We start from the raw sequence: 25,657 nt of genomic DNA on the forward strand, positions 1-25,657 counted from the left end.
TTTTATTTTTCTAATTCCTCTTAATTCTCTTTTCTCTACTTTTCCACTTTATTTTTTGTGAATTTAATATATATTGAATGTGGTATTTATTTGAAAATTTTAATATAATCTTTAATCTTTGTATATATATATAAATCAATAGGTTTTATTCAGTAAACTTCAACTTAACTATTCTTTTTGGTCATAAAAGAGGTGATATGACACCTCTTTACAACTTTCATTCTTTTTTTCTCATTTTTTGAGGCTTTTTTTCCTTTTTGAGATATTTTTTAAAGTTTTTATTCATAACCTATTTAATAAATTACTTTAAAAACCTCACTAAATACATGCAAGAGTTAAAACCCACGTTTGACAATCAATTTAATCTTTAAGGACTCAATGGAAGGAAACTGACTCGATGGAAGGAAACTGACTTAGCATAACTTACTTGAACACATGACTAACATCATAATTCATAATACATTTATTGAAGCATTCCATCAAACATGTAATAGGCATAAACTTGTACATACATAGGGATTTCATGATATCATGCTAGTTAGGAAATTTTCCTTCATCTAGACATCTTATAAAACATATTGTAGGCATGGAACATGTAACTATTATTATACAACAATTAAACATCATGGTCACATTCTAATTTCATCATTCAAGGGTTTAATCATAGGGTAGCATGAATATATATCTATAATAATTAAACCCACTTAGAAATTATCATCCAACATGGAGTAGAATTCAATTTCCCATTTATCAACATGAACAAGAATAGGCAAATCATGAAAACATGAAGAAAATCCATAACTTATAGTTGAAAAAGGGATTCTTGGACTTTATGGACGAAAGGGGTTCATGAATGAACACTATGCATACCTGGGTTATGATTCTTGAACTTGAAGAATTGGAAATCCCCTAGTTCTGAAGAAGATTGGATTTTGTTCTTGGAGATTAAGGTTAGAGAGAAACTCTATTATTTGTTGTGAAATTATAATGAACATAATGGCTGAAATTGTGTATTATTGGGTATATATAGGTGAGTGGTAAATGATCAAAATACTCCTGTTAAAATGATTTAAAATAACTGAGAAAATTATCCAACGGTGGGGTGCGACGGTCCATCGCTGGATCGACGGTCCATCGGACTGGGACAGAACTGGGACTCACTTCCTCTGAGTGACGATGGGGTGCGACGGTCTGTCGCTGGGTCGACGGTCCGTCTGACCTCGCCGTCGTACATTTCCAGAAAGTGGACTTACTGCCTCGATGCGAAGGTCATGGTCGACGGTTCGTCGCTTGTCCGACTATCCATCGCCTGCATCGTCGAACCTGGACGGTTTTTCTGCTTTCTGTATTTCAGCCATAACTTTTTCACCTGACACCGAATTTTGATAAAATTGGTATCGATGGAAAGCTTAATCAATTTCTCACGTGATGAAAAGTGAAAATCTCAAAAATACCACGTGTACAAAAATAGATTCGTATTTTAAAGCAAGTTCTAACATCTTTGAGATGATTTCAAGTTAAGAAAAGGCACGGGTATTACAATATCTCCTCCTTGAGAACATTCGTCCTCGAATGAGACTAACTGAGAGAGAAAACAATAAGCTGAACATGAACTGAACATGAATGACTGAAACATGATCTCATGACTGACATAACTGACAAGCTGAACATATAATGTTGAACATGCATATCTGATGTATATGTGATTGATTCATGAACGCATAACTGGGTGTTTTGAGGAACCAAGTTTTCTCACAACGAGAATGCATGTCTGATGCATAATTACATAACTAAACTGATACATGAATGCATGACTGAATATGCAATAGTACTTGATACCAAGTTAGTGATGAATACTGAACATGAAACTGAGTAAGCTTAAGGAGAACTGTTACCTTAAGCTTAATCTGAGTTGGCAAAGAAGAGGTGAGAATACTTGGTACGCATGTCTGCTTCTGTTTCCCAAGTAGCTCCCTCGACTGACTGATTTTGCCAAAGAACTTTAACTAGAGGGACTTCTTTGTTCCTCAATCTATGAGTCTGATAGTCTAAGATTTAGATTGGAATCTCTTCATAAGGGAGGCTATTCTGAACATCTATGCTCTAGATAGGGACTACTACTGATGGGTCACCTATACACTTCTTGAGCAAAGACACATGAAAGACTGGTTGAACTGAGGCTAAATTTAAAGGCAATTCGAGTTCATAAGCTACCTTGCCAAAGCAACTGAGAATCTTGAAGGGACCGACATATTGGGGATTGAGCTTTTCCTTCTTGCCGAATCTCTTCACTTCCTTCATGGGAGAGATCTTGAGGTAGACATGATCACCAATCTTGAACTCGAGATCCTTTCTACGAACATCTGCATAAGACTTTTGTCGGCTCTGAGCAGCCCGGAGTCTTTCTCTGGTCAACTGGACTTTTTCTAAGGTGTCGAATACCAAGTCAGGACCTATGACTGAGGCCTCACTAACGTGAACCAATCAATTGGAAATCTACATCTCATACCATAGAGAGCTTCGAATGGAGCCATCTGAATACTGGAATAATAGCTATTATTGTATGCAAACTCAATCAAAGGCAAGTGGTCATCCCAACTCCCTTTGAAATTAATCTCACACTCCCTTAGCATATCTTCTAAAGTCTGAATGATCCTCTCTACTTGACCATCTGTTTGAGGATGAAAGGTTGTACTAAGATAAATTTAGGTACCAAAACCCTTTTGGAAGGCTTTCGAGAAGTGAGAGGTAAACTGGGTACCTCTGTCTGAGATAATAGACAACGGAATATCGTGAAATCTGACCAACTCCTTGATATTGAGTTTGGTGTAATCCTCAATTAAATAAGAGGTATGAACTGGAAGGAAATGAGCTGATTTGGTCATTCTGTCTATAATGACCCAGACTGAATCATGCTGATAATGAGTTCGAGGCAAACCCGTCACGAAGTCCATGTTCACTTTTTCCCACTTCCAAGTAGGAATAATGAACTCTAGGACCTCTAGACTTCTGATGGTCTATCTTAACCTGCTGACATGTAGAGAACTTAGCCACAAACTTTATAACATCTCTCTTTATCCCACTTCACCAATAGATCTCCCGTAAGTCGCGGTACATCTTAGTGTCCCCTGGATGAATAGAGTAGCTCGTACCATGTGCTTTTTCAAGAATTCACTGCCTTAAGTCATTTAGGTCTGGAACACAGAGACGACCTTGATAACGAAGAACACCATTTCTCCCTTGGGAGAAAATCTCTATTTTCTGATTTTGAACTGGCTCTTTCAACTTGGCAAGGCTGGGATCTCTATCTTGATTTTATTTTACTTCAAAAACTAGAGATGATTCTGAACTACTCTGAACACATACACCACCTTCTGAAGAACTGACCAAGCGAACACTTAGTCTGGCAAGCTGATGAACTTCTTGACCTAACTTCTTCTTACTATCCTCCACATGAGAAACACTACCCATGGACAGTCCACTGAGAGAATCGTACACTATGTTGGCCTTGCCCGAATGATAAAGGATACTCATGTCATAATCTTTCAAGAGCTCTAGCCACCTTCTCTGACGAAGATTGAGATCTTTCTGAGAAAAAACATACTGAAGGCTCTTATAATCCGTGAAGACATCTACATGAACACCGTAGATATATGCCTCCAAATCTTCAAGGCAAAGACTACGGTTGCTAACTCAAGATCATGAGTTGCTAATTCTTCTCATGAGATTTAAGATGTCTGGAGGCGTAGGCTATGGCCTTACCATGCTGCATAAGGACACAATCTAAACCCACTCTGGATGCATCATAATACACCACGAACCCATCAGAACCATCTGGAAGAGCTAAGACTGGAGCTGAGGTGAGTCGAGTCTTCAACTCCTGAAAACTCTTCTCACAAGGATCTGACCACTGAAACTTGACTTTCTTCTGAGTCAATCTGGACATAGGAGATGTAATAGAAGAAAATCCCTTAACAAACCATCTGTAATAGCCATCCAAACCCAAGAAACCCCTGATATCTGATGGAGAGATAGTGCGAGGCCAATTTTTTACTGCTTCGATCTTTTGAAAAGCTACTCTAATGCTATCACCGAAAATGATATGGCCAAGGAATGCTACTGACCGTAGCCAAAATTTGCATTTACTAAATTTGGAAAATAACTGGTGATTTCTGAGAGTCTGAAGTACTATTCTGAGATGGTCTGCATGATCGTGCTCAGTGCGGGAATAGACCAGAATATCATATATGAAGACTATGATGAACATGTCCAAGTACTGCTAGAACACACGGTTCATCAAGTCCATGAAAGCGGTTGGGGAATTGGTAAGACCAAAAGACATGACTAAAAATTTAAAGTGACCATACCAAGTATGGAAAGCTATTTTTGGGATGTCATATTCTCTGACTCTGAGCTGATGATAGCCGAATCTGAGGTCTATTTTAGAGAAATAACTGACACCCTGAAGTTGGTCAAACAAGTCATCAATTCTGGGAAGAGGATATTTGTTCTTGATCGTGACCTTATTAAGTTGACGGTAGTCTATACATATTCTGAGAGAACCGTCTTTCTTGTGCACGAATAAGACTGGTGCGCCCCACAGGGAAATGCTGGGTCTGATGAATCCCTTATCTAAGAGATCTTTCAACTGTTCTTTTAATTCTCTGAGTTCTTCTGGTGCCATTCTATATGGCAGAATAGAGATAGGCTGAGTGTCCGAAAGAAGATCAATGTCGAAATCTATTTCCGTTTCGAGAGAAATTCTTGGAAGATCTTCGGGAAAGACATCTGAATATTCATTTATGACTGGAACTGATTCAAGATTGGGAGTCTCAGAAATGGAATCCTTAACATGAACCAAATGATAGACACATTCCCTATATATCAATTTTCTCGCCCACAGGTAGGAAATAAGTTGACCTCTAAAAGTGAATACACTACCCTACCACTCTAGGACGAGTTCATTCAAAAACTGAAACTAGACTATTCTATTTCTGCAGTCGACTGTGGCATAGAAGGAATGAAGCCAATTCATGCCAAGAATAATATTAAAATTAGTCATCTCTAATTCGACTAAGTCTGTTGAAGTGACTTTCTGAAATACCATAATCGGGTAGTTCCTGTATACCCGCGGGGCTATGATGGTTTTACCCACTGGGGTAGATACTGAAAAAGGCTCTGCTAGAATTTCGGGACTGATTCCAAAATCTACTGCTATATAAGGAGTAACAAAAAACAAGGAAGCTCCTAGATCTAGCAAAGCGTAAACATGCACATAAAATATCAGTAATGTACCAATAACTACATCAGGAGAATTTTCCTGATCCTGTCGGGACTGAAGAGCATAGAAACGATTTGGGCGTTGCCCACTAATAGCACTGGAGGTGTCACTCTACTGACTTGGGCGACCGGACTGAGCTGAGGAGAGATTCTGTTGACCCTGAGGACCTGGCTGAGGACAGTCTCTAATTCTATGGCCTGGCTTGACACAACCGAAACAAATGCCACTACCCGCTCTACACACACCTTAATGGTGCTTATCATAAGTCTGGCAAAGAGGATAGGTGTGGGCACTACTAACACTGCCTTAGGACTTAGAGCTTGGTGCTCTATCTCTGTTTCCCTCTCTGAAATTAGGAACTGAAGCACTGGCCGTGGAAGGAGCTGGAACTGATGACTTAGGACAAAACTGAGAACGATTTTCTCCTTCTGATTTAGGCTGAGCAAAGTTGAAACTACCTGTCTTCGCCATCTTATTCTGTTTCTCTCTCCTTTTAATTTTTTGCTTCTTTATCTACTGAGCATGGGTCATAAGTCTGGCTAAAGTCATGTCACTGTTTAGCATGGCGGATCTGCACTCATTAACCATGTTATCGTTCACCCCGGAGACGAATTTACTCATCCTTGACCTACTATCTGCAACCACATGAGGGGCATATCTGGCTAATTGAGTAAACTTGAGAGAATACTCTTTCACTGTCATATTGCCCTGCCTGAGGTTGATGAACTCTAACACCTTGGCTTCTCTAAGCTCTAGGGGAAAGAATCGATTAAGGAAAGCTGAGGCAAACTTCTCCCACTCAACTGAACCTGCATCGTCTGCCCTTTCAGACTTCCACTACTTGAACCAAGTGTGAGCAACGTCCTGCAACTGATATGCAGCTAGCTCAGCACCCTCAACAGTAGTCACCCCCATTATATCTGTCACTTTCTGCACTTGATCTAGGAATTCATGTGGGTCTTCGTCTGTCTTAGACCCGAGAAAGGTTGGAGAATTCATTCAGGTGAAGTCCCAAATTCTAGCTACAGCTGAATTGGCCACTGGGTTGGCCAGAACGACAGCTGGTCATTAATTTTGGGCAGCTACTGAATGAGCAAGAGTGGTGAATGCGGTCCTGAACTCCGCATGAGAAATGTGATCGCCCAAAGGTTCTTCGGGCTTAGGGACTGAGGGAGGCATGTTCTGAAATAAAGAGAAGAAATGGATTAGACTGAGATTGAGTTGAGATTATGCTCACTGGCACGACATGAATACTGAAAGAGGAGAAACTGTTCCTAAAATATCTTATAGCCTCCTGCACATAAATATGGCGTGCAACATACCCATGTACAAGACTCTACTTGATGCGGCTTTCAGACTTCCTAGGATTCTATTGAACCTTAGGCTCTAATACCAAGTTTGTAACACCCCAAATCTGGTACCCAGAATGTTACACAGTGCTCATGACCCCGAAGGACCACAAGCTAACCCATGACTGATATTTGTACCTGTATACTGCATAATATATTGAACTAAAGATGCGGAAACATGAACTAAAAGGTCATAAGGTTCAAAACTGAGATATAGCTATTAAATCATAACATCTAGTGGGGTATGAAATACCCAAAGCAAAACTGAAATAACTGTCTGAACATAATAGTCTAGAAAGCCTCTAAACATGACTGAAAATATCTGAGTGAGGAGTTGATGAGACATGTCCCCAACTAACTCCAACTAATAAACTAATCAATGAGATAATAGAAAATCATCATGTCCTTGAAGGATGAGGACTCACTTTTACTCTGACTGCTGAAACTGGAATCTACGGCTGAACTGGAGCTCGTGTCTCTGAACCTATGGTATAAAACACCATAGCACGAATGTGTCAGTACTTTGAATATACTGGTATGCATGTGAGGTAGGCTAAATGCATGGGGTTCATATGCATGAACAATAATAATAACTGATTGACTATCATGAGCGTGAGAATACATGCATGAGACGTTATAACTAACACTGATACCGTGAATACATGATTTCTGAATATGAATACTGATGACATGAAATAATGATAACTAAAATGATTGATAACATGCATAATTGTATATGAGTATAACTGATAACATGAGTGACTGTATCTGACAGTCCTAAATCTGATGGAACTATCTGAGTTCCGTACTATATCTGAGTTGACTGTATCTGATAGTACTGAATCTGAAGAATTATCTGAGTTTTATTACTGAGACTGATTGACTGTATCTGACAGTCCTGATTTTGTAACATGAAATTGTGGGAAGTAGTCATCTAACCGGAATACCCCATATCCGCTATAATAGCTGAACTGGGGTCCAATCTGTGCCCTGATTGGAAAGGTGTCAATACCGTACCACTGGTAAGGACAACATGCGAGTAACCCTCATATAATAGGCAACTCTAGTGAGAACGGTGGGAACCCTCATATGACAGGTTAAGCCACCTCATCTACCCTCATATAGCAGGCTACGATGTCTCAACCTATGCTGGCTACATAGTTCTGGAACGTAAGGATTGCTTCTAAGAATCACACTCTCATATAACAGGTGAGTTTCCATCCTTGGGTTCACTCGGTGCTAATTCCTACTCCCATCTGAATGGAGACTGATCATGATTTAATGAACTAAACATGAACTGAATTTACTAAATTCCGTTGACTGATGGAATACTACTGATATCCGATAACTGACTGAGTTCATGAGATCATGGAGATTTCCTGAGTCATAAGACTGTCTAAAGTCTAAGGATCATAGCTTGACTGAGAGTATTTCGGGTACAAGTACCCCCAGTACTCGATGGAAGGAAACTGACTTAGCATAACTTACTTGAACACATGACTAATATCATAATTCATAATACATTTATTGAAACATTCCATCAAACATGTAATAGGGATAAACTTGTACATACATAGGGATTTCATGATATCATGCTAGTTAGGCAATTTTCCTTCATCTAGACATCTTATCAAACATATTGTAGGCATGGAACATGTAATTATTATCATACAATAATTAAACATCATGGTCACATTCTAATTTCATCAATCAAGGGTTTAATCATAGGGTAGCATGAATATATATCTATAATAATTAAACCCACATAGAAATTATCACCCAACATGGAGTAGAATTCAATTTTCCATTTATCAACATGAACAAGAACAGGCAAATCATTAAAACATGAAAAAAAATCCACAACTTGTAGTTGAAAAAGGGATCCTTGGACTTCATGGACGAAAGGGGTCCATGAATGAACACTATGCATACCTGGGTTATGATTCTTGAACTTGAAAAATTGGAAATCCCTTAGTTCTTGAAGAAGATTGGATTTTGTTCTTGGTGATTAAGGTTGGAGAGAAACCCTAATATTTGTTGTGAAGTTATAATGAACACAATGGCTGAAATAGTGTATTATTGGGTATATATAGGCGAGTGGTAAATGACCAAAATATCCCTATTAAAATGATTTAAAATAACTGAGCGAATTATTCGATGGTGGGGTGCGACGGTCCGTCGCTGGATCGACGGTCCGTCGGACTGGGACAGAACTGGGACTCACTGCCTCTGAGCAACGATGGGGTGCGATGGTCTGTCGCTAGGTCGACGGTCCGTCGGACCTCGCCGTCGTACATTTCCAGAAAGTGGACTTACTGTCTCGATACAACGGTCATAGTCGACGGTCCGTCGCTTGTTCGACGGTCCGTCGCCTGCATCGAACCTGGGCAGTTTTTCTGCTTTCTGTATTTCGGTCATAACTTTCTCACCTGACATAGAATTTTAATAAAATTGGTATCGATGAAAAGCTTAATCAATTTTTCACGTGATGGGAAGTGAAAATCTCACAAATACCACGTGTACAAAAATAGATTCGTATTTCAAAGCAAGTTCTAACATCCTTGAGATGATTTCAAGCTAAGAAAAGGCATGGGTATTACATTTCATCTCTTGTATTAACACTCCATTTCCCTCTGAAATAAAAAATAATGACAATAACAATTCTCACTTTTTTCTATTAAAGGATTTGATTTTTCGTTCTTTCTTACACATATTAAATTAGAGAAATAGATGTTGAACACGAATAGATACAAAAATTGATGATAACAACACAAAAGGAGGAAGTTTAATCGTTCTTCCTATTCAAAAAAAGAAAAATATATAATCAATTAAAGATGATATACTGCTACACAAACAAAACACAAAACAGATGTAACGAAGAAGAAACAACCCTAAATTTCTAGTAAAGTTTGATCATACTATTATTTAAAATAGAATTATAGAAATTCTTTTTTTATACAAGTAAGATTCTAATTAATTTAGAAGTATTAAATATTATAATTTTTTTACCTAAATTATACAACTAAACCTAAAAAAGTTATAAATTAAATTAAGTGGAAAATTATTACAGCAAAAATTAAAATGACATATTTTTATTTTTTCTAACACATATTTTTAACAGTGCAAAATCATAGACAAACAGAAAACAACGTTTTAACTTTTTAACACTGATTTTTTAACAATGCCAAAAATATAAACAAACAAAAATAACCCCCTTTTGATTAACCAAAAATAAATAGCCGAATTACATAAAAGGAAAAAAAAAAATGAAGTATCCTACCCAAATACAAAAAAGTACCAGCGTTGTCTCTATCTAATTCTTCTTTTATATACTTTAGGAGTGTTTTTTAATTATAAAAATTAATTCTCCCAATACCTCTTACCATATAAGTTCATCTATCATATATTTTAGGATTCTTATTTTATTATTAATTAAAACATATATTGAGGAAAATAAAAAATAATGATTTTCTCTATTATGAGACTTTTAATGAAGGACAGAAAGTTTAATTAACTTTTCTAAGTCATTCACACTTTTAATATATTGTAGATGTAAATGTAGATTGTAGATTATAGATTAGCCTTATTAATTACTCCTATGTTTTGAAAATATAAATTTAAGTATCTATGCACTTTGTATAATTATTTAATAATAAGATATTATATGAAAATATAATAAAATATTTTTTAATTTTATAAATAAAATAGTTAAATTAAAATAAATATTTTTGAAAAGAGTGTCAACTAAAAAAACGGAGTGTCAACTAAAAAAAACGGAGGAAATGAAAATTTTCGTGTTATTCAATATTAATTTCTCATTTCTGTCTTGTGTTATAGTTGTAGTATATTCTCTTATTTATAGGAGCCAGTTTAGCAGCTAACGCAGGTAGAAGGTTGACATGCCTGCTTTGCTTCATTTGTGATTTTATGATATCACTCTAATTAATTATTATAAATTATTAATGCATTAAAAAATTAATACTAATTTTTAATAAAAAATAAAATAGATATTTATAACGTGTTTGCTTTAGCTGATTCAATCGTAATTTTAATACAACACCCCTAATTAATTATTATCTTTCTAATTAAATATTATAAGTCATTTACATAATAACAAATTAATAATATTTAATTAGAAAAAATAAAATAGTTATTTATGACATGTCTGCTTCAGCTGCTTTAACCATAATTTTACTGTATCACCCTTAATTAATTATTATAAGTCATCTAAGTATTAAAAATTTAGTAATATTTAATAAAAAAATAAAATAGACATAAACTAAAAATTAACTCTTGATGTTTTAAATTGACTTGACGATTTATATGAGACCATCTTAAATTTTTTCATAGGTATTTTTTTAAAGTAATTTTGATAAAGGGAGTTCACCAGCTGAAGTCGGCAGCAGATCGACATGTCGGTTTCAGGTTCTTCAATCGTAATTTTACTGTATTGCCGCTAATTAATTATTATAAGTTATCTACATATTAGAAAATTAATAACATTTAATACAAACAAGTAAAATAAATATTTTTGACATGTTTGTTTTAACTGCTTCAATCGTGATTTTATTATATCACTCATAATTAATTATTATAAGTCATCTAAATATTTTTAAAAATAATAATATTTAATAAAAAATAGATATAAAATGATAATTTTACTACGTCACTACTAATTAGTAGAATGGATGAAAAATTATTATAAATCACAGTTTCAAATTATTTTTAAAATATAATTGACTATCAATGCCATAAAAGATTGAATAAGAAGAGTAACATATATTATTTAAAAATTACATAAAAAGTACTAAAAATTATAATGGCTAACAACTTAAAATATCTAAAAATATATTAAAAATATAATTAATTATCTAAATTTTATTTATACCACATAAATTAAAGTAAAAAAATAATTTATATTGGGTCCGTACTAATACGGGCCCTCGATATTTAGTAACAATAATAAAAAGAAAATGGCTGCTCAGTAGCACGGGCCCTCGGTATTCAGTATCAATAATAAAAAGAAAATGGCTGCTCAGGACTCCCAAGGGGCAGTGATGATGTTTAATTAATTTTCTTAAAATGGCAACTCCACCAATTTCTAAAAGTCAAGTTAACATGATGAAACTATTCTAAATTGTTGTCAATAGTTTGATATTTTTATACCACAGTACTTTTCAGATTTTTTAAGTTTAAATAAATATATTAGTAGTATACTAAACAAAATTACAATAATAACACCTGAGTTTTAAACTAATAATTTTTATGTATTTGTGTGAATTTTTAAAATAGTGTAAGTGATTTTGATGAAATGCGTAGCAAATATTCTAGCTCCATCTTAAAATATAAAAAATATATATATATATATATAAACCACACTTATAAATTAAAGGTAAAAATAATATATTCGATAAAATCTCCGCTTAAAACTAAACAAAAAGTAGAAGAATTCATTCAAATCATCTCTCTTGAAAACTCGAAAAAAAGTAAACTCATAAATGGGACAAAGGCATTACTTAAGGGAAAATAATTCCAATTCTAGAGAAGTCGAGGAGTTAACTAATAAAATCATAATGATTCCATGAGGTGGTGGGGGTTGGGGGGGGGGGGGTGTCCTTTGGACATCTTGTGATAAAAGAAATTCTAGGAGGGAGTAGATTAGCAAAAATACTCCCCCATGTATAGGGGGAAAATCGGTTCCACTAAATTTGTCTTAGAGATTAACCTTTTTCTCGAACTATCAATACTAATCAACTTCTCCACTTTATTTATGCAATGTTTATTTTATCCTTATAATATGATAATATTTATGGATATTGTGTAAAAATATAAATATTATCTTTATTAAAAAAAAAAATTATATAATAAAATCTTCATAAAAACAAAAATATTATCTTCTAAGAAAAAAAAAAGAAATACTAATTAAGTATATAAGTTAATGACGATCTTTATAAAGTAATTAGTATGATATAAGAAAATTATTTTTATTAATAATAATCAAAACTATATTATTTATTTTACAAGTGAAAATAATAAGTAATACTAATTTTATAAACATATTTCAATACAAAAAATACAAACAATAAATGAAAGAGATAAACTTTTAGTAAAACCTTTATTACATAAAATGAAACTCACGTCAAAGGTGTCATACCATCTAAAATGATTGACAAAGGGTATCACGTTAGCTAAAAAGATTGACAAAAATACGCTAAAATTTAGTTTAAGGAGTAATAGGACCCCCGTGAAGTTGACATGTGTCGTAGCAAATTTGATCATAGTTCGGGGGTACCAGATGTTTTTCTCGAATAATAATAAGGTCAAATTTTAAAGATTATATTATTTATATAAATTATAAAATATGTAATACTCTATTAATGACAATCACATCTTATTTACTGATATAAATAATAGATAATATCGTTTCTTATCACTTGATCCTCATACTAAAAATAGAAGTTTTAATTTATCTACTCAATTTGTGAAATCAAAAGAATTGTATTATATTTTTTCTACCATTTAGTGTTAAATAATTATATAAAGTAACAGTATAGACAAATTTAAAGTTTTAAATTATTATTAATAAAGTTAATTTAGCAAAATATACCTCTAAGTAAATTTTTTTAATGATTGTGTTATATCAACAAAAAGTTAAGTAATACGAAACGAATTTAGTAAGAGAGTGATAAAATATAAAAATATACGCATATGCATGTACATACATATGTATATATACACATTTAGGGGTGGGTTGTTTGGAAACAAGTTATTCCGGGATTAGTTATTACAAAATAAGTTGTACTAATATGTATTTGTGATAATTTATCGCATCACTGTGATATAAATGATGCGATAAATAATTTTGACACTACCTAATACATCTAATTAAACACAGGATAAATAATCTTAAATTTTATCTCTAAATTATTATAATTATACCTCACACCAAACGACTCTTTAATAAATATAATACTAAAATAATGATCTTAAAAAATAACATTGAATTCTGTGATAAATTTATAAAAAATATTAATTTACTTATAAATTTAATAAACTTAAATAAAATACTATAAATATTCATGTTAAAAAAATATTCATTATATATAATATAAAAAGATATTACATAAGGACAAAATGGATATATAAGGACAAAATGGATATTGCATGGGACAAAGAGAGGTTGATTATTGTTGATAGTTCTGGAAAGTTGATTTTTAAGATAAACTTCTGAGGGAAACGATTTTCACCCTATGTATAGTTATAGTTATTTGATTGAGTACGAACTTTAAAAAATAAGAGAAGATTTAATAATATTTATTAAATTATTCTTTATAAAAAATGTGTTACTATCTTTTTTTTTAATTAAGTGAGATTAATAAAGATAAAAGTAAAAATATATTTTTAAATAAGGAATAATGATATTTTTCTAAAACAAATTAAAAGGAAAATTATACACATAAAATGAGATGGAGTAAGTATATATATATATAAAAAAAAAGCTATAACGCACCCTCCAAAAAAAAAAAAAAACCCGGCAAAACCCAGTTAACGTTACGCCTATATATACAAACCACATTTTTTGGTTAATAATCCTCTTACAAAATCAACAATTTTCCGGTCGTTGCTGAGCCGACACTGCCGGTTTTCCATATATAGAAATCCCTCCTAATTCAGGTGAGCCATATAATATCCACAAATTCCTATTTTTTCGCATTTATATTCATACATTAATCCGCAAATTCCATTTTTTTTTCGCATTAAATATTCATACATTACTGTAAAAATTGCTATTGCTTTTTTTACTTTTCTATTTTTCTGTGAATAATAATCAGTCACTGAATTTGAATCCATCGTATTTTTGGCTAAAAGTCTCGTAAAATTTGCTCTTTTTTCGTTTGCATTTCATATAAATTATCGTAAAATTGTTGCAAGCTTTGCTAGAGTATTTCTTTTAAGCTAATTAAACAAAGTTAAGGATTTGATAAAATTGTACTAAAATGGAAGCAGTGATCGTTGATTCGAACAGAACAATGGTAGGAACAAGCGCTATAATGGAATCGATCAGCTCCGCCGTTAACGGAAAAGAGATGACAGACGTTAGATTTGATCCGACGGCTGTGGTGTCGGAGCCGGTGCCGGCGGTGGCGCAATCGGACGATGTAGATGATTTGGTTAATGGCGGCGGCGGAAGCGAGGAGGAGAAGAGGGAGATTGTGTTAGGGCGGAATATACATACATCGTCTTTTTCAGTTACGGAACCTGATATTGATGATGATTCTACTGGTGATAAGGAAGCGTATATGGCTAGTATTTTGGCTCGGTATCGGAAGACTCTCTCTGATCGAACTAAGTTCCATTTAGGTATTGTGTTCGCTTTGAGTTTGAATTATTACACTTTATTCTGTTTATCTTTATGCTTTGAAATACTTTACTTAAGTTGAGGGTCTACCGGAAACAACCTCTCTATCTATATGAGGTAGGGGTAAAGTTTGCGTACTCCCTAGACCCTGTTTGTGGATTACACTCGGTTTGTTGTTGTTGTTCATTATGTTTTTTATCTTTGGTTTGGTTAGATTCCTTTTCACTGATGGCTAAATTTGCCTGTCCAAATTTATGTGTGACATATCTATTAGTATTGGTAAGGTTTGCGTACACTTGACCCTCCCCAGCCCTCACTTGTGGGATTTTAGTGGGTATGTTGTTGTATATCTATTAGCATTGGTTAACGGATCTTAATACTGCCAAAGAGCTCAAGTAGATTCATGAATTTCCTGGAATTTCAGTATGGGCAAAAGAGGTCGAGAGAGTCTTATGCGGTGCAATTTCTTGCTGAATCTATTTAGACTATGTTAATTCCATAACCCAAGAATACACATTTGCAAATCCGTACCATAACCTCCCCTCCCCCCCTTAAAACTAGAAAGACTAGGATATCAACTCCATTATAATTTTAGGGTGAATATACATACAAACACCGAAATTTGTTAGAATTTTTCATGCAGATACCTAAACTGATCTCATGACCTTAGCTCAAACTGTGTATGCAGCATTGACATGGCACTTGGGTGAGTTTCACCTATCTTGAGATTGTCTACATGTCAAAATTGTCCTAACATTGATTTTACAATTAATAAAATCCATCCCTCTTTTGTATATAGTTCTCCCAATTCATTCCCCCTCTCCTCAAAAGTCTCCATTTTTAAAACACTCTGACACCAAAAAGCTCCAAGGGCACTTAGAATCAATAACAACAAAAAATTAGTAAGAATATTTGGTCAAGAATATTCATAAGTTAAAAATGACCAGCACCAAAGGCCATGGAATAGTGTGATGGTTCTTGACACTTTACAAGCTATATTGGTGCAACCTAAAATGTAGAAACGAATAGGTTGCTCTGCCATGTCTGCTGGTTTCACTGGGTTAGAGAAGCTGTTGGAAGCGAACTAGAACATAGGAAAGGAATCTCTATTACATTATAGCACCTTTGGTGAGATTTGGCATAAGAGGTCTCTATCTGATGGAAGGAACTAGAATTGCACACCAACTCATCTCACTATCTCTAGAGATATAAAAAGTTGCCCTAAAAAGTTAATGTAATGCTAATTGAGAAGGTATTGATCTCGTATGGTCAAGGTGTCCTTAACTCAGTGGCGACCCTTCTCCAGCTAGAATTGGAGTAAGAAAGTGAAAAAAGGAGAGAGGAGGAAGAAGAAGGATGCGTGTTTTAGTTCTTCAGTGTCTAGATTTTCATTAGGTACCTCCCCTAGCCTTGGTGTCTAAATGAAATAATTGGGCAAAACAGGGGGCAGCTTATGCATTTGGCTTAGGTTTTACTACTATTTTTCCTCTTTGGGACAGCTTATGCATTTGGTTTTCGAGGATATTGATGTACTACTGAGAGGTAGTGGTATGGACTGCGTATACTTACCCTCCCCAGACCCCACTTGGTGGGAATATACTGGGTATGTTGTTGTTGATGTATACCTGAGAGGATTAATCATGGGGTGGTTATTTAATATGCAGTATTTCTCATTAGCTTCACCTTACTTTCATATAGTTTTTCATCCTTTGGGTGGGCACCATAATTTTGAATGACTTTTCTCTTTCTTTCAAACAGCTATGTGCGTTATCTTATTTGCTGATGATTAAAGTTTAATTTTTGTGTCGACTTTAGCGTTAAAAAGTTGTTGTCTCTAAGGGTGTGTTCAGTATGGAGGAAAATATTTTCCAATTTTCTCATGTTCGTTTGGTCAAATTTTTGCAGAATATTTTCTTTAGGAAAACAAGCTCCTTAAAAATGAGGAAAATTACTTCTCCAATGGAAGTATGGAAAACAAGTCCAACAAGTGGCTGTCCACCAAGTTTGTGTCCTCCCCACGCTCCAACACCTCATCTTCAGCCACTACCCTCATAGCCCCTATTCCCACCATCCCACCACCCTACCCCAACCCCCACTCCCACTTCCATAGTATTTGTCTAGACTATATATATATATATCGAAATTATTCAGATCCTTGTATTTCCTTATTATAAAAAGTCGTTGTCTCTATTAGAACCTTAGATAGTATTGCCTTGAACTACAGATATTGATTGCCTTTGAACTATCTTAGTGATGTGTTAATACTAAAAGCTGTGCTATGATTATAGATATATTGTTGAAATTAGCTAACAGTATGTCTGGGTGGGTGTATGAACTAGTCTAGTTTACAATATCCTTTACTTCTTTCATTGCATTTCAATTATAAAGAGATATTTGCCTTACTATTTCTGATTGCTGATTCTCACAGGGTATCCATATAATTTGGACTTCGATTATGGTGCACTCACACAATTGCAACATTTCTCCATCAATAACTTAGGGGATCCTTTCATTGAGAGTAACTACGGTGTGCACTCAAGGCAGTTTGAAGTTGGTGTTTTGGACTGGTTTGCACGCCTATGGGATATTGAGAAGGATGAATATTGGGGATACATCACTAACTGTGGAACCGAGGGAAATCTTCACGGAATCCTTGTTGGGTTAGTATAACTTCTAATTGTTTTCCTTCGGAATCTGTAGGTTTGCTGATGAAGAAATGGTTACCTTCCTATTTCCTATCTTTTCCTAATCCTATGGAAAATACGATCTTAATAATGCAGGAGAGAAGTATTTCCTGAAGGAATTTTGTATGCTTCAAAGGAGTCTCATTATTCTGTTTTTAAAGCAGCACGAATGTATAGAATGGAATGTGAAAAGGTTGACACTCTGTTAACTGGTGAAATAGATTGTGCAGACTTCAAAGTTAAGCTACTAGCCAACAAGGATAAGCCTGCAATCATTAATGTCAACATTGGTACTGCCTGGTCCTTTCACTATCAGATATATATCCTTAAATGCAACAGCCACTTAGCTGCCTAATGTGCCATCTTTTTTGGTTGACAGGAACTACTGTGAAAGGAGCTGTCGATGATCTTGACCTTGTCATAAAAACACTTGAAGACTGCGGATTTTCACATGACCGGTTTTATATCCACTGTGATGGGGCTCTCTTTGGGCTTATGATGCCATTTGTCAAGCGTGTAAGTAGATTTGTTTCTCTGAACTGTTTTTATTGTGTAACTTCTCATTGCATTTCTTAAACTAGCCAGTCTGAAGCTCATGCAAAAAATACTTGTCTATTGTTAGCGAAGCAGGAGTTCATGAAATACTATTATGAAATTGAAAATGTGAAAACTGTTTGCAGCCTTTTCAGGAATTTGATTCCACTATGGATATCACAGAAGGTTATTATGTAAAATTGTTTTCTGTTCTCTGTCACCATTGCTTTTGGAAGTAAGGGGAGAAAAAGATGGAGAAAAAAGCAGAATTCCTTTCTTTTGTCTGATTAGGACTAATAGATAAAACTAATCTTTTATGTATGTTCCTTGTGTGGATGTGCTTCTTCGCAGTACAAGCAAATCTGAGATTCTTAAGGAAGAAAAGAGAATTTGTATGCAGATCTACAGTTTCGTTGGTAGTGTTTATATTCATTAATCTTTTTTATACGTAATTGAATGTCCTCATGTGGGTATTTCTTCTTGGTAAAAAACAGTAAAGAGATTCTGTGAGCAGAGACCATCCATCCACTCCCACAGCTTTTGTGAAACATAAATTTGTCTATCATATTTGGTTGCTCGCGCCTACTTATTACTATTTTATGGAAAAATGAATTTAAATATTAGCTTTTCAAAAATAGAACTAAAAAAGATTGTTGAAGATGTTCTACTGTTAGAAGGTTTTCCTCTAACTAATATTTTAAATTTGTACAGGCACCAAAGGTTACTTTCAAAAAGCCAATTGGTAGTGTGAGCGTCTCTGGTCACAAGTTTGTGGGATGTCCAATGCCATGCGGTGTTCAACTAACAAGGCTAGAGCACGTTAATGTCCTTTCTAGTAATGTGGAGTACCTTGCATCAAGGGATGCCACTATCATGGGAAGTCGGAATGGGCATGCTCCACTTTTCCTTTGGTACACCCTGAACAGAAAAGGGTACAAGGGATTCCAGAAAGAAGTCCAGAAGTGCCTAAGGAATGCTCATTATTTGAAAAACCGCCTTATAGGAGCTGGAATCAGTGCTATGCTCAATGAACTGAGCAGCACGGTTGTTTTTGAGCGACCTAAAGATGAGGAGTTTGTTCGCAAGTGGCAACTTGCTTGCGAAAGAAATATGGCACATGTTGTCGTGATGCCTAGTGTAACAGTTGATAAGCTGGATCACTTCTTGGACGAATTAGTTGAAGGACGATCAATGTGGTACAAGGATGAGAACGTCAAGCCTCCTTGTCTTGCTTCAGATATTGGGAGTGTGAACTGTTGCTGCCCTCAACACAGAATGATCTCTTAGATAGAGAAGCTATAGGTTTCCCTTTGTTTCTGTATGAAACATTATAGGCATCCTAAAAGTGATGTTCGTATCAGAGAAGCTGTTTTTTTCTCATTGTTTCTGTATGAAACATTAGATTCATTGTAGAAGTGATGTTTGAATTGTGACTTGGAATCTCGTAGAAGGATATTGTTGTGGCCCTTTTACTTCTGCATTATTTTGTTACCATAAGGAAGAATTTGCCAAAATTACGTGGCAGCTTTGTGAATATTGTGTTACTCTCCACTTCCTCTGTATGCGCTGTCTTGGGTATGACAAGGGGATAAACAAATATTGCTAGCTTCTCTGCTTGGTTTCTTGCCGCAATTTACTTTCTCAGCCATCGCAAATATTGAGAAAAAAAAATTTGAGAAGTTATTTTGACACGGGGAAGAAAGATAGGGAGCGTTGATGTTGTTGAGAAGTTTTCAAGAGCTGCAGTACTCCCTCCCATAATGCCTTTCTGGATATTCCTCAATGTCCCGGCGTCACAGATAATCATCTGTTTCTATCTTGTGTTTCGTTATTACTGCAATGTTTTCGGTCAATTAAGTCCTTCCAAGACATTATTAAATATAAAAGTTTTAGCCATGCTGGAAAAATGTACGTTTTCTTGCCTTCTTTCACGGAGCCAAGAGGGCTGATAGATTGTTGTGTGTGTTTCCTCTTCCCTTTGTTGGGGTAGGAAGAAAATATTCTTTTCAGCAAGTAAAGAAAATATTCTTTTCAGCAAGTACTTGCTTTGAACTTTTAAGATATATCACTTTGGTAGACTGCCAATATTTAATCATCATCAAAGAGTTCCATACTTTATATTTCAATTTTGCACTGGATCTTTAGGAGCAATTCCAACTCCTTGATTACTAACTGGAACCAGGAGTTAGCACCTTTTCCTTATTTATGCTATTACATTTTCCTACAAATCTGAAAATTCTTTTGTTCTTCTTGTTCTAGTATAATGTAAAAGACGTTATCTAAAGTGTCTCAACCATGGCGGGGTACTTGTTCTTCAGCATCCTGACAAGTGTTGGCTGGACAGAATCATCCGTGTCTAATGGTGTCCATCTGCAAAGGGGGACAAATTCTCAAATTAGCAATGCAAAATTTTCAAAAGCATCGTTCTTGTTTATTTTGCTTACTTGTATCTGCAGACAAGATGATGAAGGAAAACAGAAATTTCCAGTTTGGCCAAGTTGATTCCAGGACACATGCGTGGTCCGCTTCCAAATCCAAGGAAGCTGAAAGGTTTTAGAGGCTCCTATGCAGATTCCAACAAGTTTCTTAGTCATAAAATCCCAGGGGTTGTATAGAAGGGATGCTTATTATGTTGGAAAACTTACATCAAATCTAGAAGGATCAAACTTCTCAGGATTGGGATAAATCTTAGGGTCGTGGTGAATAGACACCACATCCAAGTTAAGCGACCATCCCTTCTTGATTTTGCACCCTGAACATGGTTTAAAGAATTATTTTAGATCATACAAAATCCAGGTATTGAGAAATCCGACAAGTTACCCTCAATCTCAAAATCTTGTGCTGCTTTTCTTGAAAACCACGGAAGGATTGTGGCCATTCGAAGGGTTTCACTGATTACCTGAGCATCGAAATATCAACAACAAAGTTAATTTTTTGAATTTCAGGGGTGAACAGAAGCTGGATTTATGACTATAATGCAGCTCACTTTGGCGGTGTAAGGCATATTGTTGACTTCAGACCAGGTAAGATCTAATGTCTCTTGTTTTCTAGCTTGGATTTCTCTATGTTCTTCCTGTAAATAAAAGATTCAAGTTAAAATGTTTTTATCAGCAGTTAAAGACTGCTCCTTTTCTCTGTTAGGTTCGAGATGAATTACCCTTAGTTGTTTTAATACATCAGGATTTTCTGGAAGATATTTGAGGAGCCATGTCAAAGCAGCAGTTGTTGTATCATGGCCTGCAACCAGCAGTGTCAATATGTTATCCTTCAGTTGTTTATCTGTGAGTTTGTCATCGTCATCTCCTTCTTGTGCATCCTTGCCGTGCTTCTTCACCAAGGATTGCAAGAAATCTTGTTTCACGCTTTTCCCACTCCTCCGTTGGTCAATTATCGAGTCTAACATAGCATACATTCGATCACGAGCCTGTAATTTACAAAATATCATCTCTTTAGTTTGTCCATTGATCCTATTTTTCATAGACTGCTGACAATTTGTCACCTGAATGCCACGATAAAAGGCAGTTCCAGGGATCTTAAAGGGTAAGGAAGCAAAAGAGCCAGAAATAATCTTGAAATTGGTTCGAAATTTCTCCTGTTCATCACCAGTTGGCTCTAAGCTCATTATCATGTTGCCTATGACCTTGAGTGTGAACTGCAAGAAACATAATCAGACAGGTTCAAAAATGCCTGTAAATCAAAGCCAAACTCCATAAAAAATTATCAAAAGACTCAACTGTGGAAGCTTCTTCAAGAACCAAAACCTTTTTTCCAGACCACTGATCCAATGTTTCAATAGCTAAGCTGTTCATAAACTGAAAATACTTCTTAAGGCCATCAACCGATAGTGGTTCCGCAATTAGTCTTCGGAGTCTCTTGTGCGCCTCTCCTTTCTGTTGGAGCAAGCTAGTAGGTCCAAGTACTTGCTGTCCTGTGTAGAAAAGATTTAAGCTCACTATTCCATCTTTTCCTGTCAACAAGATTTTGCTCGCTTCTCTTCCGGTCATGAATACCGTGTACCTTCCTAATACAAAGCTCTTAAACACCTTCCCATACCTAATAAACCAAACCATGGCATAACACAATCATAAAATTGAGGTGAGAATTTAGATAACAGAGAGCATTCTAAGAATCTTCTCCGCGGAGTGATGAAAAGATAACGTGTGAAGAGTTTTCTGAAGGGAATGACAATGCTAGAGCAATCTCTAAAGCATATATATAGCAAGAATTATCTTCCTGAACAACTTTTCAACCTTTCTAAACCATAGCACATATTCAGGATCCCCTGGAGAAAATGGTAATGCTATTATAGAACAATTTGAACAGTTTTCGACGTGCTATGTCAAGGTGTACAAACATGATCATATATTTTTATGATGAAATTTCTTGTGTTATTAACTAACACTTGCTGCATTTTTGTACTTACACTTTCTGTCTCTTGTTAATAAAGCTGTATATACCAGCAGGGCTCGAAAATTCGGATATGAAAGAGAGACTTTCTCCAATAATAGGCCATCCCAAGGTACCTGGAATTGCTTCCATTTCTTTTGGAGAAGATTTTGTTCTTGATAGGACTATTAAAACTAATAAAATCAACAATACCAACATCACCATAAACATGATTAATTCCATTCTTGATTGTGCTAAATCTTCAAAACTTGATGAGTTTATATGTGATGTTGTACTGATGATCTCAAGAATTTTCTGTGAATAGCTTTGGTATTAAAAATAATTCCTTGTCTATTTTTGTGTTCTTTTCTGGTTAATTTGTACAAGATGGGTGGGATAAGACAAATTGACTCCATTGAGAATATAATACTTCCCGTACAAATTTATGTGACACTTATTCCTTGTTAGTTGTCGAAAGAGAAAATGATCAAATACTCCCCTCCAACCTTTAACCCAAATCCCAACTACACACTTATCCCTGAACTATTTTAAAAAGAAATTATTACCACTAAACTATTTTAAAGTGGAATATATATTCTTCTAAAACTCATACCCAAATTTTATTTTGATTTGTGGTCTACACGCGCTGTCATGTGTCATACCATGTAATTCCACATCATATATCATTTTTTTACTCTTAAAAATTAATTCCACGTCATCGTCATCTCTTCTTCTTCTTCTTCTTCTTCTTCTTCTTCTTCTTCTTCCATTCTTCTTCTTCTTCTTCTTCTTCTTCTTCAATAGCATGATGAATCATATGAAATTGACACGATATGTAATCTTATCAAAATCAAATCAACAATTAATGTCCAAAAAATATTCGATTTTCACAAAATGGCGTCGCAACAGTGATGGCGCCGGAAAATTTAAAATTCCGGTGACTTTATTTTTCAATCTGAATTGATTCAACATTCTTACGTAATTCGAGTTCTTGGATGTCATTGAAGAAGAAGAAGAATAAAAAGAAATGTCATTGATGAGTTTTTAGATGCCATTGAAGAAGAAAAAAAAAAAATTAATTGTCATTGATGGGTTCTTTGATGTCATTGAAGAAGAAGAGGAGGAGGAGGAGAAGGGGGGGGGGCGAGGAAGAAGAAGAAAAAGTAAAAAAAAAATTAATTGTCATTGATGAGTTTTTGAATGACATTAAAGAAGAAGAAGAAATGAAGAAGAAGAAGAAAAAAAATAATAATTAAAATTATATATATTTATTTAAAGAAGTATTAAAAATAAATTTTTAATAAAATATTTTCGTTCTCACTCTCTTTAAAGAGAGTGAAACACACTCTCTTGCCATGTCAGCGTTGGAGGGGTAATAATTTCATTTTAAAATAGTTTAGGGGGTCATAGGACCTAGTGTGTAGTTGGGATTTGGGGTAAAGGTTGTGGTGTATTTGACCATTTTCTCTTGTCGAAAAGAATAACTTCTTTCTATATTTAACAGCTTTTAAACTTCTCATTTTACCCTTAATAAGGCATAAGTTGTCTATACTTTATTTTTAACCACACATATTTTTATATAATCTATTCAAACATTGGGGTGGGAAGGATGGAGTGTGTTGGTGGGTAGAAGAGGAGACAATCACTGTGGAACAACACTTATGTAACTTGTTTTTACTATTTTCAGAGCTCCTCTAGAAAGTCATTTTCCTTTTTTTTAAAAAAAACTTATTTTTCTAGAAATAAATTTTTAAAATTTTTTAACTAACCAAACATGGACAAAATTGATATCAACATTCTTTATCTAATTTTCTGCAAGAGTAAATACATAATTACCTCCTGATCTTGTTCGAATTTTGCAAAAAGACATCTAAACTTTCACTTCAATCTATTACCCCATAATTCTTTATTATTTCGTTGCAAACACATTATTTCGCTGAATCTCAGTCACAACAAGGAGAGTGAAATACACGTGTCAATCAGGTGTTGCCACGTGTCAAATATGTTTAATTTCATATATTTTTATTTTTTTAATACAATTTTTCTTTTTATTTAGTTTACACCCCACTCCACCCCCTTTTCCCCCACCCCCAATCCAACACCTCCACCTCCCCCATTCAGCACCTCCCCTCCCCACCCCTCGCGTCCAGCACCTCCCCCTCCCCTCGCTGCCTCGCGTCCAGCATTCTCCCCGTTCAATTTTTTTTTTTGTTCAAATCAATTCAAAAATTAATTTTATGATTGAATTGAGTTTTAAGAATAGTTAAATGATTGAATTGAGTTTTAAAGATAGTTAAATGAACTTTAATGAAGCTTTAATGGAGCTCTAAAAAAAAGTTTCAATGAAAGAGCTTTAATGGTGACATTGTGTTGAAGAGTTTGAATGGTGTTGAAGAAGATATTGTGGGTAGTTAAATGATATAATTTAATTGTAAAATGGAGCTTTAATAATATGATTTAAAAAAAAGTTTCAATGGAGGAGTTTTAAGGGTGGCATTGTGTTGCAAAAAGAAAGGGTGAGGTTATGGTGATGATGATGATGTTGTTGTTGTGGGCGTAATTGATGGTATTGTTGTTGTAATTGATGTTGTTGAGTGATGGTGATGAAGAAGAAGTTGGGGAACAAGACAATGCTGGATGGAGGGTTGCGGGGGTGGGGGTATGAAATAATTTTTAAAAAGAATATAAATTATATATTAAATTATTTTACATGTGGTAGCTTGTAATTGATCAAAAAAGTCAAATTTTAACCCTTTCACGCGCCTGCAGGCTAATTATGTATTTTCTCTTTCTGCAATGATACAACTGAAGAAGATAATTTCACTTTGCTATTGGGATTAACCAAAGTTTAACTTAGTTCTTGTCAACATTCTTGTCTGTTTGACACGTGGATGTGGCCATGTGGGGAGTTATTAATTAATCTTTAACTTGGCTGATACGTAGATTTTAAAAGTTTTCTCTGTTAGACTAAGGACTGCCACTTATAATTACTTTATACTATTACAACTAGTATGTCAAGTTTAACTTAGTTGGTGTAAATATTCTTGTCTAATTACAGCTACTT

General features: G+C 34.8%; 2 protein-coding genes across 4 annotated transcripts; one reads left to right on the top strand and one right to left on the bottom strand.

The window, feature by feature from the left end:
- Nucleotides 1–14,143: 14,143 nt before the first annotated feature.
- LOC107867681 (serine decarboxylase) lies at nt 14,144–19,741 on the top strand. 2 transcript variants are annotated; one of them, XM_016714030.2, is made up of 6 exons: nt 14,144–14,304; nt 14,638–14,991; nt 17,418–17,649; nt 17,770–17,963; nt 18,053–18,189; nt 18,919–19,741. In XM_016714030.2, the coding sequence occupies exons 2-6, from the start codon at nt 14,661–14,663 to the stop codon at nt 19,492–19,494; spliced, it is 1,470 nt and encodes a 489-aa protein (XP_016569516.1). In that variant the 5' UTR covers nt 14,144–14,304; nt 14,638–14,660; the 3' UTR covers nt 19,495–19,741. The 2 variants fall into 2 exon arrangements, with proteins under 2 accessions (XP_016569516.1, XP_016569517.1); XM_016714031.2 differs by having other exon boundaries at nt 14,145–14,304; nt 14,657–14,991.
- A 722-nt stretch (nt 19,742–20,463) lies between these two features.
- LOC107867682 (abscisic acid 8'-hydroxylase 3) lies at nt 20,464–23,023 on the bottom strand. 2 transcript variants are annotated; one of them, XM_016714033.2, is made up of 9 exons: nt 22,631–23,023; nt 21,942–22,260; nt 21,707–21,859; nt 21,365–21,631; nt 21,194–21,280; nt 21,028–21,106; nt 20,853–20,959; nt 20,652–20,767; nt 20,464–20,577 (listed from the first exon to the last, which is right to left on the bottom strand). In XM_016714033.2, exons 1-9 carry the CDS (start codon nt 22,834–22,836, stop codon nt 20,487–20,489), a joined length of 1,425 nt encoding a protein of 474 aa, XP_016569519.1. In that variant the 5' UTR covers nt 22,837–23,023; the 3' UTR covers nt 20,464–20,486. The 2 variants fall into 2 exon arrangements, with proteins under 2 accessions (XP_016569519.1, XP_016569518.1); XM_016714032.2 differs by having other exon boundaries at nt 20,652–20,770; nt 22,631–23,021.
- Between the last annotated feature and the right edge of the window lie 2,634 nt (nt 23,024–25,657).

The sequence above is a fragment of the Capsicum annuum genome, chromosome 4, assembly GCF_002878395.1.
Source record: "Capsicum annuum cultivar UCD-10X-F1 chromosome 4, UCD10Xv1.1, whole genome shotgun sequence".
NCBI classification, from domain to species: Eukaryota; Viridiplantae; Streptophyta; class Magnoliopsida; order Solanales; family Solanaceae; genus Capsicum; species Capsicum annuum.